This window comes from Lissotriton vulgaris, chromosome 12, assembly GCF_964263255.1.
Source record: "Lissotriton vulgaris chromosome 12, aLisVul1.2, whole genome shotgun sequence".
In the NCBI taxonomy this organism is placed as follows: domain Eukaryota; kingdom Metazoa; phylum Chordata; class Amphibia; order Caudata; family Salamandridae; genus Lissotriton; species Lissotriton vulgaris.
Window position 1 is genome coordinate 729,874,916 of NC_141700.1, and position 16,297 is coordinate 729,891,212.

At 43.3% G+C, this 16,297-nt stretch overlaps 1 protein-coding gene across 4 annotated transcripts in view; it reads left to right on the top strand.

Moving 5' to 3' along the window:
* GAL3ST4 (galactose-3-O-sulfotransferase 4) overlaps positions 1–3,305 on the top strand; it is a 97,163-nt gene extending 93,858 nt beyond the window's left edge. For all 4 annotated transcript variants that reach the window (XM_086945996.1, XM_086945998.1, XM_086945997.1 and 1 more), the window contains exon 4: positions 443–3,305. In XM_086945996.1, the coding sequence (XP_086802122.1) occupies positions 443–1,381 (939 nt within the window). In that variant the 3' untranslated portion in view covers positions 1,382–3,305. The remainder of the gene's footprint in view (positions 1–442) is intronic.
* Positions 3,306–16,297: the final 12,992 nt, after the last annotated feature.

Consider the following 16,297-nt stretch of genomic DNA (forward strand, 5'->3'; position numbering starts at 1 on the left):
TTCTCTCCTCCTACTCCGATACTCAGGAGTAGGAGGAGAGAATATATGGGAGATCATTAATTACCTAAAGGGTGTGAGAACAGGAGAGCAGGTGAAGTGAGTTATGGGAGAATCATTTAAATACCTCAGTGGTACTAATGCTATAGAAGAGCTGAGCATAATCCAGCAGAGATGAGGCATTAACAGGCCTGGATATAAAATACGACTTCTTGGGGGAACTTTGGAGCAAAATAAAGAAAACTTGATAAAGGGATGAAGCCTCCTTCTAGTGGAGATATGGGGTTCAATTCGGGAGCTAAAACTTGTAAAAAGTCTGCAATAGGCACAAACGTTTAAACAAAGTGTGACAGAAAATACAAAGCAGGAGGCTGAGTGGTGATTACCCTGTTCCTTCCCTTCCCAGGTCAGATGACTCCTTAATTGTGTTTTTCTTTACTTCCAGGTGAAGAAGGTGATGCCAGATGACTCTTTCTACTTCTCCATCCTGCGTAACCCAGTCACCTTGGCAGAGTCTTCCTTCACATATTACAAGTCAGTCTCATCAGCCTTCAAGAAGGCGCCCAACCTAGATGCCTTCATTAATGATCCACTGCGTTACTACAATCCCACTGAGAAGAGCAATCACTATGCCCGCAACCTTCTCTGGTTTGACTTTGGCTTTAACCACAACACCTACTTTTCGCCGGGCTATGTTAGTGGTGTGGTGACTGCTGTGGAGCGGATCTTCCAACTCATTATGCTGACCGAGCACTTCGATGAGTCACTTGTACTCCTCAAAGAGGCACTGTGCTGGAATCTGGATGATGTAGTGGCATTCAAGCTAAACTTCCGTAGTGAGGAGAGCGTCCGCTCACTGAGTGCACCGGCAGTGGCCAAGCTGAGGGCTTGGAATTCCCTTGACTGGTACCTCTATGACCACTTCAACAGGACATTCTGGCAAAAGGTGGATCAGTTTGGGCAGGCAAGGATGGCACGAGAGGTTCAGATGCTGAGGGCGAGGCGAGAGCAGTTGATGGCTGAGTGCCTGCAGGGGGGCAAGCCAGTGGAGGCTAGCCGAATCCGGGACGAGAGCATCAAGCCCTTGCAATTTGGTCAAGCCAAGATACTGGGCTGGGAGCTGAAGCCTGATCTGCCACCAGGCTCCAGAGACATATGCATACGAATGGTAACCCCAGAGCTGCAATACAAGGATCTCTTGGATGCCAAACAGTTCCCACCATTCAACATCTCCAGCACTTCCAAATATGCCGGAAAGACTCTAGCCAATCACAGTGTGCCTCTCCCGCAAGATGATGGAAGATGGAGGGACATGGCAATAAGGCAAAACCTGCTCCCAGGCAGTAAGGACTCACAAGCTAAAGACATCAGGGTGGTGAGGTGACACTCCTTGAAAGGAAGAGGATAAGCAGCGAAAAGAAAAGCATGCCAGGCAAGTCAAGTGCCATGGAATAGACACACAGAGATGCCTGACAACCTGAAGTGCGAGTTCCAGCTCAGTTTGGGGAATCAGGGAAACCATGGGCCTGGCTCTGTGAGACTGGGGCCTCTGGCCACTGCGAGCATACCAAAGAAACCAAGTGCCTGAGTCTGTGACTTTGGAGTGAAAATAGCGGATTTTCTAAGCCAAAGCAACTCCAAGCACACCACACTCTATAAAAGACTTGAATTATGGCAAATCACTCACATTACCCCCACCTATGCCCTCTCAGGAATTCTTTAAAAAGTATTTATTGCTTTGAGAATAACAATTAGTAACGTCGCTTGAGCTCCTGCACCAAATAAGCAAACAGGGTCTAGATCTCCATAGGCAGACAGCTAGACCTCACCACCAGCACTTGCACCACCATAGGAAACATGGATGTTATCGCCGTAGGATTGACCACTGAACCTCACCTAACCAGCCCTTACATCACCATAGGGAACATTGCTCGGATCTCGATAGAATGGACTACTGAAACTCTCTCATCCAGCCCCTTCACCAGCAAAGCACACAGTGCCTGAGCTCTCTATAAGGTAGGCTCCCTAGATCTGATCACCCACTTCACCAGCAAATTAAACCGTGCCTGAGGTCTCTGTAGGATAGGCCTTCAATCTAATCAATCCCATGCAAAACAGGACATTGCATCTATACAATAGACCTCTGGAAGCCACCTCTTATTTCAACACCACCATTAAAAAATGGGACGGTATTTCCGTAGACTAGAACAGTAAGTTACATCCTTATAGGACAGATGCTGGATCTCACCGTCAACTACATTAGCACTGCAACCCCATGCAATGGACCCCTGAAATTCTCCTCTACAGTCCTTTACTAGCACAGAAAGCAATGTTTGAGATCTCTGAAGCATAACTCGCTTGACCTCATATTGCTCAGATCAGCAAATCATGCCTTAGCCTCGCCTAAGACTAACCTCACCAATCCTGACCCACCACCATAGGAAAAAGCGCAGGCTAGGTACCCACAACTCACCTAATCTCTCCAGCCTCTGTACCACAGTAACAGTGCCTGAAATCATAAAAGGATGTTTCCTTGAGGCATACCTCCCCTGCCCCTGCACCATGGGATTACAGTGACTGAAGTCCTGAAGTCTCTGTAATGGACCACCAGCAACCCCTGAAACAAAATAGCAACTACATAGGATTAAGCCCTGAAGCTCAATGCATTCCCCCCAAACTCCGTGGGAAACAGGGCAAGGGAACTACAGTGGAAAAACTGGAGACTTGCTTCCAAGCTCCTGTATCATTACTGGCCCAGGATTGGAAGACACAACCCTTTAATTCTTCTCCCTAGCAACTGCAACACTTCAGCAAGCAGCCTGCTGTCTCGATATGTCCTTGTGGTTCTCACAGCCCCAACCTCCTCATTACAATAAGAACAAGACCAGATACTTCCATTGACTCACACCGCTGGAGTTCACGTCATGAAACCGCCCCACCATTGGAAACAGGGGCTGGTATTATCAGGGGGACACATGAGGTACAGAAGGGTCTTCTACACATGAGCTCTCATCAGAATAGCGTTTCCACAACTTGTTGGCATAGGGACAAAAATGAGTAAACCAAGCTTTTCATAACCACCGTCACACTATTTCATGTATACCGGTCCACTGCCAAAATGTTAATTTTCACCTGAAAAAGATGGTGGATGAGTCACACCTCTCAGCAGACTCTTACTTGGAAGATAGATTCTCATTGAACCATTTTATTTTTAACTTGACGAGATTTGTGCTGTGACCTTCCAAATGTGATTGCTAGACAGACCGCAAACTCACCTGTCACAAACTGTAATAAATATTTGTATTTTATGGTCCTGAGTGTAGTGTGGTAATTTACAACCTGCATCATTTAATTTTACATCCTTTTTAGGTCTCGCCTAGGCAGCGCATGTGATTTCTCTTCAAGACATGCTATTCCTGGAATATGGGCTTTAAGCACCGGCCATCAATTCTATTGGCTCATCTTGCTATTTTTTGTAAATGCCGTCTTTTGATTGGTGAATAGGCTTAGTAGTCCCTCCTTTTGGACTTTTGTATCCTCCCATGAGGACTGCCCCTGTCACATGTGCTCTTACTCTTCTGGTTATTTAGGAATTTTGGAGAGCACTCTTTTTTTTGTTGACCTGCTCCTGTTAAGTGTTCTATTTACTGCCTGCACAGGCTTCATGAAACGCTTGAAGCTGCTGCTTCATTTGCCTTGCTGTTTGCCCCTCTTCATTGTTTATAACGCTTGATCTCTACGTGCTGACCCTTACCCCTCTCACAAGCACTTTTTTTGGTTTTTGCACCCATCTTCGATGTTTCAGCTTTGACGCTACTTAATTTCCCTGTGCTGAACCCCACCCAGTCACTCATCATCCCCCATCCCACAACAGTTTTTTTAAATTAATTTTTTTTGCAGTGTTTTATAGCGCAAACCGACTTAAACTTATCAGAGCGCTTTACATGACCACCAGTTGCATTACAGGCAGACATATTAAATTTTCAGGTAGGGCCGATGACAAGACTCAAACCTGGTTCCCCAGCTTCAAGGTCTGCCACTCTGGCCATTACACCACATGTGACCACTGCTCTCTGCTCCTCCCTCTTTCCTCCTCCTCCTCATATGATCACTCCCTATGCCCGTCCGTATTTCATTTGCGTCGTCCATCATTGGCTGTACACAGGGAAGGGTGGGGACCATGGGTGATGGTAGCAACATGGTTTGCTCGCTCTCTCTAGGGCTGCTTAACCCATATACTAATAGAACAGCAAATAGTTGCAAGCATGTCACATGTGCAGCCTAGAGAGAACGCACAAGACTCCGGGAGCAAACCCAATAATAACAGACTAGAGTTGTAGCCATTTTGGAATGAGGCATTTAATTCATTACAAGGTGAGCATCAGTTCTGCAGTAACTTTGCAATAGGATGCGCCAAATCTAGTGCACTTTTAAATATTACTATATTGGATTTCTGTGTATTTGATAATTTTCTGTTTTTTTTCTTCTGCGTTTCATTTGCGCCATTCAACATTGGCTGCACACGGGGAAGAGCAGGAGCGATGGGTCACTGCGGCAGAGTTGTTTACTCGCTCTCTTGGGCTGCTACTCCTGTATCCGTAGGAACAGCAAACATTTGCAAACGAGTCTGAAGTGCAAGCTAGAGAAGACGTGTAAGACTCCGGGAGCATACTCAACTATAACAGACTCGAGTTGTGGCCATTTTAGAATGAGGGATTTTGTTCATTAGAAGGCGAGCATCAGTTCCACAGTAACTTTGTGATAGGATGCGTCAAATCCAATACCCTTTTAAATATTACCATATTAGGGATACCGACATGTGGAAAAGCAGTTTTCTGTAGACGATATTCAAGTACTGCTTGGCGTTAGTCGCCTCTGAACCATTCAATAAATATCAAATAAAGAGGCAGGCGCTGGAAACTGGAAAGCAGGAAACGGGTTTTTAATTTCTCCGGAGCAAAGCACGTCAGATCGGACAAACAGGGTATCATCTCGAGGTGCTCTCTGAGGTACTGGGTTTTTCGGAACCGATACTATTACAATAACCCAGCGGTGTCAGGGCAACACCCAAAGACCCCGGATTCCCCTGTCTTGGCAAACAGAGACTTGGGATACTTCTTGATGACGTCAAAGACCAAAGGTTATTGGTTGCAACCAGGGACAGAGGTCTACGAAGTACACACGGGTAGTTCGACAGAGACTGCACCACTTCAATGAACGAAACTCGGTCTTTTATGCCGAAAATTACGCCTCTGGCAACATCACAATTTACATTTGGTGCATACAAACTAACCAATGAACAAGTAGCATTTCAAAAAGTAACGAATGACGACAGTCAAAGTTAATCCCACTTTCCGTTGTCCAGCCCACCAAAACAATCGCACACATGCTTGGTTTCCTGTTCGATCAGGCCGGACAAACCCATCATAAAACTTTCACCCTAGATCGATGAACATGTCGTAAAGGAAAGGCAGAAACAGATGGAAAGGAGATAGAGCAGTGGGAACGGTGTGCCATAAAATCAGGGCACGTCCTGCTCTTTGATCTTTATCAGGCCAGCTGCTGAACAAGGAACTGGCTCAGCGGGATTCGCCCCAGGCGAGGAGTCAGTTCGGCCAGGTCAACCAGAAGTCAACTAAGGCGTACGTGTCAAGGACTCGTTCGGCCACAATCATCGGGCCTATGTTAGGGCAACCACACAAGATGGCTGCCACATACAAAATGGAACCCGAGGGTTCAAACTAAATCCTCAAATGCAGAGTATTCTCCTATATCGACTCATACGAAAACACTCAGACACGTTACACTCGCCATTTGCGGTCTGTAGAGACCAAAATCGTCCATTTCCAACGATCTTTATAAATCGGGTTTCGGAACTATCGAACCCAATTCGGGACCACGGAACCACATCTCTAACTGCATCTCTGTGGCCTGGCCTTTTATACAGTGGTTTATTGCTTTATTGCATGAAGACACATTCTTAACATTACTTTGAAGTACAGTAAGAAATCCCCGGAATCCCTGCTTCAGGCCCGTTCCCACACGTATTCACAGTAGAGGTCCACACCCTAATCTCAGTAGGTAATGACTATCGCGCAGCTGGACATTCCGTTGGGAACCGAAATGTGCGCAATCGGTCTGATCTCATGGAGGGGTGACATTGATTAATCCCGGTTCCTTTGATGAAAGGCGAGATTTTACAGTATAGGGGCAATAAACTGCATCCTCAGGGCTAGGTGATGGCCTGGAATCGGGTCGAACAATCGGGTACAGGGGAAGGGGTTTTCAAAGAGACTGTTCATGTGAAAGGGATGAAAGAGTATGTGGGTCCGGCGCTGGAAGTGGCTCCGGGATAGGGTTGCTCTGTAGGTGTGTTTATGGTTCAGCCGGGGGTGCATGGGGGCTGTCAGCGTGCGGGGGATGTTAGCGAGGTCAGGGAGACTTGCAGGCGATCTGCAGTGTACGAAGCGGCCATGGTGTCTAAGATGGCTGCCGCTTACGCGCTCGTACGGGCCCAGGTTTGGACAAGATGGCACCGGCAATGTTCACATCGAAATTTAATTTTCCACAGACAAGCACAGGATTTGTTCAAGAATCTGGCATAGTGTGTGATCTTTTCATACAGTATCATGCCTGAGATTGGGGAATGGCTATTATTTTTTATTAGGGTGCATCTGATTAACTATGGTCTTAGTTTTTCTGAATCACATTACATACCTTGTAAATTAAAACACAAGAGATGTTTTCAATATACCAAGTCTGAGAAGTTTAACTTAAGTTCTCATTTTAAAAAAGTAATTTCTTAACCAAAACCTAGAGTATAGTTCATAACAACACTCCTGCCCTTTTGGGTTCCTCTAAAATTTTTGTGACAGTGTCCCATACCTTTAAAAAACAATGGATTTAGGCCCAGATCTCTGTCCTGGAGTGAATGTATGACATTGTTCTGCTTTCTGTCCATCAACTTGTTTTTGCATTTGTCACCCCGAGTGGGATGGGTATGCTCAGACGTGAGTCCCATGCTCTCCACATCACTGGAGTCAAGCTATCCTGGCTGAAGACGGCTGATAGCCAGAAACCGGTTCTCGGAAGCTTGATTCCGGTCCAGGGAGGACCTGGCTTGGCAGTTCGGGCTTGAATGTTCCCATGAGGCACAGGGTCAGACTGATTTGCACATGGCCATATCTGAACTGGGTGGTGTGGAGTGCAAACAAACGATGGATTTAGGCCCAGATCTCTGTACTGGGGTGAATGTATGACATTGTTCCGCATTCTGTCCATCAACTGTTGTTTTTGCATATATCCATAGTGTGTCACGCATCCATGGTACCGCAGGCATCCGTAGTGTCCATGGTGTGGCATGCATCCATGGTACCATGCATCCATGGTGTGGCAGGCATCCATGGCATCAGGCATCCAGGGTGTGGCACGCATCTATGGCATCATGCATCCATGGTGTGTCACGCATCTATGGCATCATGCATCCACGGTGTGGCAGGCATCCATGATGTGGAACGCACAGTCTGCGCTGCACGCATGGGCGGTACGGGACGCTTCCATGAAGTGACGTGTGTCTATACTTCCGTCAGCTCGGCTGGAAATCTTAGTTGCCCGGTGCAAGTCCTAGGACGGGGGCTAAAGGGTGATGAGCGCGAGGCCGGCGCCCTGGAGTGCCAGTGGCGCGTGCCTTCCGCAGCGGAGCGCAACCGGGGACTGACATGACAGAAGGAAGGGCTCAGCGAGGCCAACGCACCCCTCCGAAGCACTGCCTAGAGGAAGTATAAACGAGGCCGCCAGCCCTACACCGGCACCCGGCGTCGGAGTGGATTTGAGCCAGGGCTCCGAATCGGCCGAGGGCTTCCCTCCCCCACTCGGGCAGTAGGTGGCCTCTTTTTCAGGAGCGCTAGCGCCTTCCAGCTTCTGCCTGTAAATCCTACAGCTTTTTATGAGGCTAAAGCAGGCCCTGGTAATTCCTGCCCTGCGGCAGTAAAATAACAAGGAAGCAAGACTCAGCGGCTGTGGGTTCAATAACCCTAAAGTGGAAGTAGAGCTTGTAGCGCCCAGACGTGAATGCGCTCCGTCCACAAGGAAGGTGAAAGTAGAAGCGCGGCAGGATGTGACCGCAGACCACACTAATTGCTTCTTACTCACTCCAAAGAACTGTGGCAGGGCTGCCTCAGCAACAGGTGCTGTGGTGCAACCAACAGGCGAGGCAGACCGGTCATATATCAACACTAGACGGATATGGGGCTATTATGTTGAAGAATCCACACGAAGCAGGATGTAGGGAAACTGATTTATTCAGTAAGTACAGCAATAAACTCCACCCTATGCGCGATGCCTCCGTCCAGCAGCATACTCCAACGGTGACTGAACACACGTTACGAGTAGCCATCCAAACGGACACACTGCACGAGGGTGTCACATTGAATAATAACAAGACACGTGGCCACCATACACGTGGCCCTACATTTAAAATACAACATTAATAGAACTAGCTATTCGCGCGACACACCGCGCGAATAGCGCGAGCGATCCACTTAAAGTGCCCACTACATCACCTTCCCCCTTATAACAACGGAGAGGAACAGAATTAAGCATTAAAGACAAAAGTCATGAACTCATGAGTACTTGAATGCAGTACACAACGTCAATACCTTACAAAATCATTAAATTTGCTGGGTACTCTGATGGTTCTTCCATGGGAAGAAATTACTCTTGAAGGAGGAGCATTAACAGGAGGACCACCATGACTGGTGGATGGTTGGCCCAGGTTATCAACACAGTCATCCGCTTTAACAGGGTCCTTCAACCAATGACACCAGTCTAACTCCTCTTGAGGATCTTTCCTAAAATTCTTAATAATGCTTGCTTGGTGGGGGGAAACTTTCACTAAATGGCGTTTGTTCCACCAACCTTTATTGTCGACAAAAGCTGCTCCCTTGCTGACTCTGAGTACCCTCAGAGGACGAAAAAATTTAGATTCTCCCTTTTTACCCCTGACTGGTTTTTTGATCAAAACCCAGTCATTGGTGAAAATATCTATGGATGGAGGATTATGTTTAGAATCAAATTTCTTTTTCATGAGCGTTTGACTCCTAATTACATTCTTCCGAACAGTATCAAGGTTAATGTCTTTATTTCCTGATAATTTCTGAAGCCAAGAAGGAAATAATTTAGAGTGTGAATCTCTGCTTCTCAACAAAACAAAAGGGGAAACTCCTGTAGTACAGTGAGGAGATGTATTGTAGTGCCAAACCTTCTCCTTAATGAAATTAACCACGTTTGCTCCACAAGCTAGTGCTGTTTGAACACCCTCCTTAATCACCTTGTTCCCTCTCTCCACCAAGCCATTAGAAGATGGGGAATATAAGGCAACTTTCAGCTGTTTAATGTCCAGATTACTTAAAAATTCTACCATTTTTTCAGAAACAAAATGGGTGCCATTATCGCTCACGAGCACTTTGGGGGAACCTTCAATATTGAAAACCTTTTTCAAAAATGAGATAGTTGAATTAGAATCAGGTGCCTTAACAAATTCGTGATACATCCACTTGGAATAGTAATCAACCAGTAAAATGACGTATTTACAATCCTGGTCAAGAATGGAATAAGGCCCTGAAAAATCAATGCCAACTTTTTCCCACGCTCTCTGAGGAAATTCGGTTGGCGACAAAGGTACTTTAGATGTGTGCCAATGTTTATCAGAAACTAAGCATTCGGGGCAGGAATCAATTAATCTCTTGACTTGGGTGTCTAAGGAAGGCCACCAGTAATGTTCTTTAATTCTCATAATGGTTTTAGTAATCCCAAGGTGTCCTTTATGGGCTTCATTTATAATCAGAGGCCGTAGTTTGAAAGGGGGAACAAATTTGTCGCCTCTGCGAACAATGTTTTTTTCTATAGAAAGTTCATCAGCTATCTGAACAAATCTACGTAAATCGCCCTCTAGACACCTGGGTTCAGGCCATTTATGAGTTGAATAATGTATGACTTTTTGAAGCACAGGGTCATTAAGTCCAGCATTTGTCCAATCAACTTCTGACAATACTGTAGGGAACTCCTCTACAGCATCTACTAAAGAGACACACTTAATATCTTCAGGGGCTAAGTCATCATCATCGTCTTTAATCATGGACAGTCTTGAAAGACAGTCGGCCCTGAAGTTTTTTCCACCACTAATGTGTTTGACCTCAAAATGAAATTCTTGTAGCTTACTTACTAGTCTCATCAATCTAGCTGACATACAGGAAGAATCCACTCTATCAAAGATGTAAACCAGAGGTTTGTGGTCAGTGACAAGTTCGAACTTTCTCCCCCAAATATATGTTCTGAACTTATGGACAGCCCACACGCAAGCTAATGCCTCTCTTTCGATTGTGCTATATCTTGTCTCAAAAGGTTTAAGTGAGCGGGAGGCGAAAGCAACTGTTTGTTCATTCCCTCCAACTTTCTGGGTTAATACTGCGCCCAAACCGGACATACTAGCGTCCACAGTTATGGAAGAAAGACAATCATCCCTAAATGCGTGGAGGGATTTGGCAGACACAATTAGTTTCTTAACATTGTTAAAAACTTTATCTAACTCAGGGGACCAGGTAAAACTGCAGCCCTTTCTTAACAAACTCCGTAGGGGTTCTACCAACTCAGAATAAGCAGGAACAAATCTAGCGTAGTACTCGGCTAGGCCAAGAAAGGATCTAAGGGAGTCCTTGTCTGATGGGGGTTTGGCATCTTCTATTGCTCTAACCACGGAGAATTTTGGTTTAATCCCCTCTCCAGATATAGTATGTCCTAAATAATCAAGTTCTATTACTGCAAATTTGCATTTGTCACCACGGACAGTCATTTTTTTAGACATCAAGATGGTGAGGACTCGTCTCAAAATCGTGTTATGCTCTTCTAAAGACTTAGCAAATATTAATATATCATCAAGGTAAGCCTGAACCCCGGATACTTCCTTGAATAGTGAATCCATAAGTTTCTGGAAAACACTTCCAGCTGAAGCTAGGCCGAAAGGGAGCCGTAAAAACTTAAATGCACCAAAGGGTGTAATAAAAGTGGTTAACTCTTGTGACTCTTTTGAGAGAGGTACTTGATGGTAAGCTGACTTTAAGTCAATTAGAGAGAACCACTTAGCTCCACCAAGATTAGCTAGTAATTCGTGAATCTTCGGTAGGGGGTGGCAATCAACAATAATATTTTTGTTTAAGCCGCGTAAATCGGCACAGAGCCTAATCTCGCCAGTCTTTTTGCGAGCGACTACAATAGGGGCGACCCATTGTGAGGAATCAACTGGCTTAATAATTCCTTGAACACACAGATCTTTCAAAGACTTATCCAATTCTGCACGTACACTCAAAGGGACAGATCTGACTTTATGAGCTATAGGTTGGGCTCCTGGAATAAGTCTTATTTTATGTTCAAAACCATCAACACTGCCGACATTGTCGCTGAATACAGGTTTAAACTCTTCCATTAAAAGTTTCACATCAAAAGGTTGCTCAATATGATGAAATCAATAGATCATAGTGAGATGGAACAATATCTCAAATAACTGTAAAGGTGCCATTCATTCTAAATTAGAGGGAACTCGAATTCAATGTAGAGGTCGCTTCCACCTATTTCACTAATTAAGCAACCTTTTAAGATCTAAACTTCTGTCTATGAGAAGATAAAGATCCCTAGTTTATAATAAATAAATCACCCATTGACACAGAAGAATAAAGGGAAACAAATCGTGGTACGAAAAGAATCGGTTGTTTTCACTTTCTCTATGTCTGAAATGAGTCCCAAGGATAAAACGGTAGTTACAGCTTTAAACATGGGAGGAGCTCTAGTTCAATGAGGCGAACAGGTTAGAGTATAAATGCCAATAGAACTACGGCTTGTGAATCCCTTGAATTCCTGCCGTTACAAGCCGCCCGCCGATTGGACCATCCCCAGAGGGAGAAAGAGCGCGAGTAAGGTGAGTGAGACGAGAAATGCTTCCCCTCGCTCACAATAGCTTTAAGCTATAGCAATAAGATAACCCACAAACTAATGTAAGTTTAATTTTGAACCTCTTAGGTACTCTACTCAAAGAATAGAGCCCGTCCACGAGTGAACGCGTATTATCATTCTTAATTGGTCCCCGCAGCGAAAAGGTATCGGACGAGGAAACCCGCCCTTTATGCAGCGCTATCTTTAACAGCGGTAACCACCAACGGTCCGCGTGAAAGAAACAAGATTCCTTTAAGGTATAAAGACATACCGTTTTTTCTGACCCGATGAGACTTTATTAAAAGCGAGCTGCAATAATACTTTTCCTAATATTTAAACATGTGCGGCACTTCAATCTCTTTAAATAGTTGCCGCTCTGCGCTGGAGGCGTGAATTTCTTATAGAAGGGAACGAACGAGGAAACCCGTCTTTTATGCAGCGCTATCTCCAACAGCGGGAACCCCTGACGGTCCGCGTGTAAGAAACAAGAGTCCTTCAAGGTATGAAGATAGGCCGTGTTTATTGACCCAAGCAGACTTCATTTAAGGAGGACTGTAAAAATACTTGTTCGAATATACAAACATGTGCGGTATCTCACTTTCTTTAAATAGTTGCCGCGCTACGCTGAAAGCTCGAATTTCTTAAAAGCATGTCGGATCTGGGCTGAAAATTACCTAGCAACTGCGAGATGGATTTTTAATTGCACCTTCAATGCTTCTATTTCACTAATAAGGTGAGGAAAGATGCGACTGTTAGTTGAGCTTTGCACTACTAGAAAACCTCTATGACTTATTATGACGACTAGTTGGTTTTATTTATAGCTTGGAGGGAACTCGTTTTTATGAAGATAACCACAGTGTGGTAGAAATACAGCCTGATTGAGATGGAAGCAGTGAACCCTTAAAATGAAGGTAGATAATATACCCCAAAAAAAAGATTATGTGGATGAGCATATGTCGCTCTCTAGCATGCCCTATACATAAAATATCAAATAGAAGGGTGATTAAGAAATATGTAATTATCTCTCTTGCAGGTTACACATGCCGATTTTTAGGAAATGAAAATAACGGTGCCTCAATCAGTCTGGTTTTAAATGAAGGCTTTGGCTGATAAATCTAGAAGAAAGATCGCAGTCAGGTAAAGTTATAGGACACCGATTATCTTGGTGAAAGAAAAGAGGGATTCACTCATGAGTAGTTCATACATAAAAAGATACTGTTGCAGATAGAGATGCAGTACCAGATGCATGAGCTTATAGAAGCTAGGATACCAGTTTTTAGGTGTGGTCCAATTTAATACCGAAACCCTTATAAGAAATAAATGATTCATCCTTGTTGTTACCCTTTTTCTGTAGGTTTCTTTTACTTCTTTATTCTTTTCTTAAACTTTAATCTGGGATCTATTTGCCTACCTGAGATAGAAGGTGAAATATTAAAAAATCATTGTCATCAAATCTAAATGTGAATTAGTTTTCCAATGAATATCAACAACAAAATAATTGTAAATCTTAGACAAAACATTCGATATCATGTAAATTGCACCTGTCTAGGCCTTTTCTCCCAACGTTACCCTTAATGTATAAATATATATTAAGTGCACTATGCTATGCTATGTATTAAAAAGTACTCAAAGTCAAACAATGAATGCAATCGATATTCCCATGTTAAACTGAAATGAACCAGATATCACAAAATGAAATGGATAATGACTTTTAGGTTCACTGCCATCAATCATCAATTTTGAGGTTCTAACATGAAACTGTAAACTATGACATTGAATTTTTAAACAATTATATAAGAACTAATAGTATTCTGTTCTTTGTAGACATATTGGCTGAACGTATAATTGTCCTGAGGAAGACACCACGACGTGTCGAAACGCGTTGACTCAAACCCAACAGCCACAATAACTGTAGAAAGGATATGTTTCAGTGTCTATCTAAATATGTTTTAAATTTATGTTTTCTTTTATTAGGAAACTCATCATTTTTGCATCAATAATCTATTATAAGTGTACATTTACATTGTATAAATTTATCTTTGTTTTTATTAAAAAATACTATTTTTGATATCATTATGTTTGTTTGTGTTATGGTTTAAGTTTCCAACTTTGGGAATTCTTCAGTCGAATACATAGCTTGTTTTTGTTTAACTGATAGCCTGGGTGTTTACCTTCACATTAATAATTCCTTGAACACACAGATCTTTCAAAGACTTATCCAATTCTGCACGTACACTCAAAGGGACAGATCTGACTTTATGAGCTATAGGTTGGGCTCCTGGAATAAGTCTTATTTTATGTTCAAAACCATCAACACTGCCGACATTGTCGCTGAATACAGGTTTAAACTCTTCCATTAAAAGTTTCACATCAAAAGGTTGCTCAATAGACATGCAGTCAATTCTAGAAATTGGTAACTCCCCAACCTTAACTGGATTGTCATCGCCAGGAACTAAGTATAGGCCCATACGAGCTAGGTCTTTCCAGCCAACTATGTTTTTACCCTTTTCTACTACATAGATTTTAGTAATCGTTTCTCTGCCTAGACATTGCACTAGACCCTCGAAGTAACCAATCATGTTGATGTCTTTTTCCCCTAACGCTTTAGGGTTAACATCTGGATTACATAACTTCACTTCTCTTTTCCACAAATCATAGAAGGTTGAATCCCTTAGAAGAGTAAAAGGCGAGCCAGAATCCGCCATGATTTGTAAAGGGACATTGTCAATAATAGCAGAACACAAAGGACCTTTTATGTCATCCACTAGTCCATTGTCATCTAACGTAACCACAATATTAGAAAAAGCATCAGAGCATTCATCATATACATTGGACTCAATATAATTGACCGAAGGACTTTTCTTCACATTTCTGCATACCCCTTGAAAATGACCTATTTTTTTACAGGAAACACAGCGTCTGTTCATAGCAGGGCATCCCTGGAAATTACCTAAATGATTCTTCGAACCACATCTGTAACAAATAGGTGTTTGTTTTTTTTGACCAAATTTAGGGTTTCTGTTTCTAACATTCACTGAGCATACATCATTGTTCGGGTTGGACTCAGAAGAACTAATTACATTAATACTACCTTTAGATGTCTCTGACATGACTTTGCTGGTAATTGCGGAACGTTCAATACTTAAAGACAATTCGATTACTTCATCAAGAGAAGGGTTCTTACAACCTAAAATTCTCTCTTTAATCTTCCTAGATGAACAATTAAAAACGAATTGGTCTCTGATGTAATTGTCACAAAGGGGACCAAATTCACATGTTGTGGCTAGAACTCTGAGAGCTGAAATGTATTCCTCAACCTTTTCACCCTCATTATGTTTCCTAGAATAAAAATTATGTCTTTCTAACATAATATTTGGTTCTTCAGCAAATTGTTTTTTCAACCTGGCTACAGCTTCAATGTATACGTTCCAATTGCGATCACCACTTTGGCCAGCAGGGGGAGGTATAGGAGGTATACTTTTAAAAATACGTTGAGCTGCTTGGCCCAAACAACCAAAAAGAATGGCAAATTTACGTTCAGGAGAAAAATCAACCGCATCAATAGCAACAATGTGATTTTCAAATAATGAAAACCACTCTTTCCAAATTATCTCTGGGCTTCCCGGCTTATTCAGAAAATGAGGAGGTTGTGTGATGTGTTGTAAATGAAGATTAGCCATACTGAAAACAGCTTCACAGTACAAATTTAACTTAGTAAGAAACAGTTAATAAAGCGTGCACATCTGTGTGCTGTAAATGTAAAAATGAGGCAGTTAATTTAAAGCGTGCGCATCGCTGTAGTAAATGTAAAATGAGGCAGTTAATTTAAAGCGTGCGCATCGCTGTAGAAATGCGCTGTACAAAACAAAATGTTACCATGACCTCCGAGTAGATAGTTCAAGCGTGCGCATCGCCGAAGAAATGCGCTGAGAAAGAATACTTCCGTGAACTCTATGACAGTCTCAAAATGATGTGCTGTACCATCGCTGTAGAAATGCGCTGAGAATGAATATTTCCGTGAACTCTATGGCAGTCTCAAAATGATGCGCTGTACCGTGAACTCTACAATGGATCAACCCACCAGTCAGAACTGCCACTTGAACGTCAACAACCAATGTGAATGAGCAAGAAAGGCGGTGCTCCGTGAAGTAGGAGGCAAGTCAATACACGGCTTCAGGGATTGGTGCGCCGGTAACCAAGACGAGTTGAAGGTCTCAACGAGCCAATCTCCGTGTAAAAGTTAAAAGCCAACAATTGGATGCTCAATCATGGCGCTTGAGACAGTCACGCATAACAATCGACGTACTTTGGAAACAGC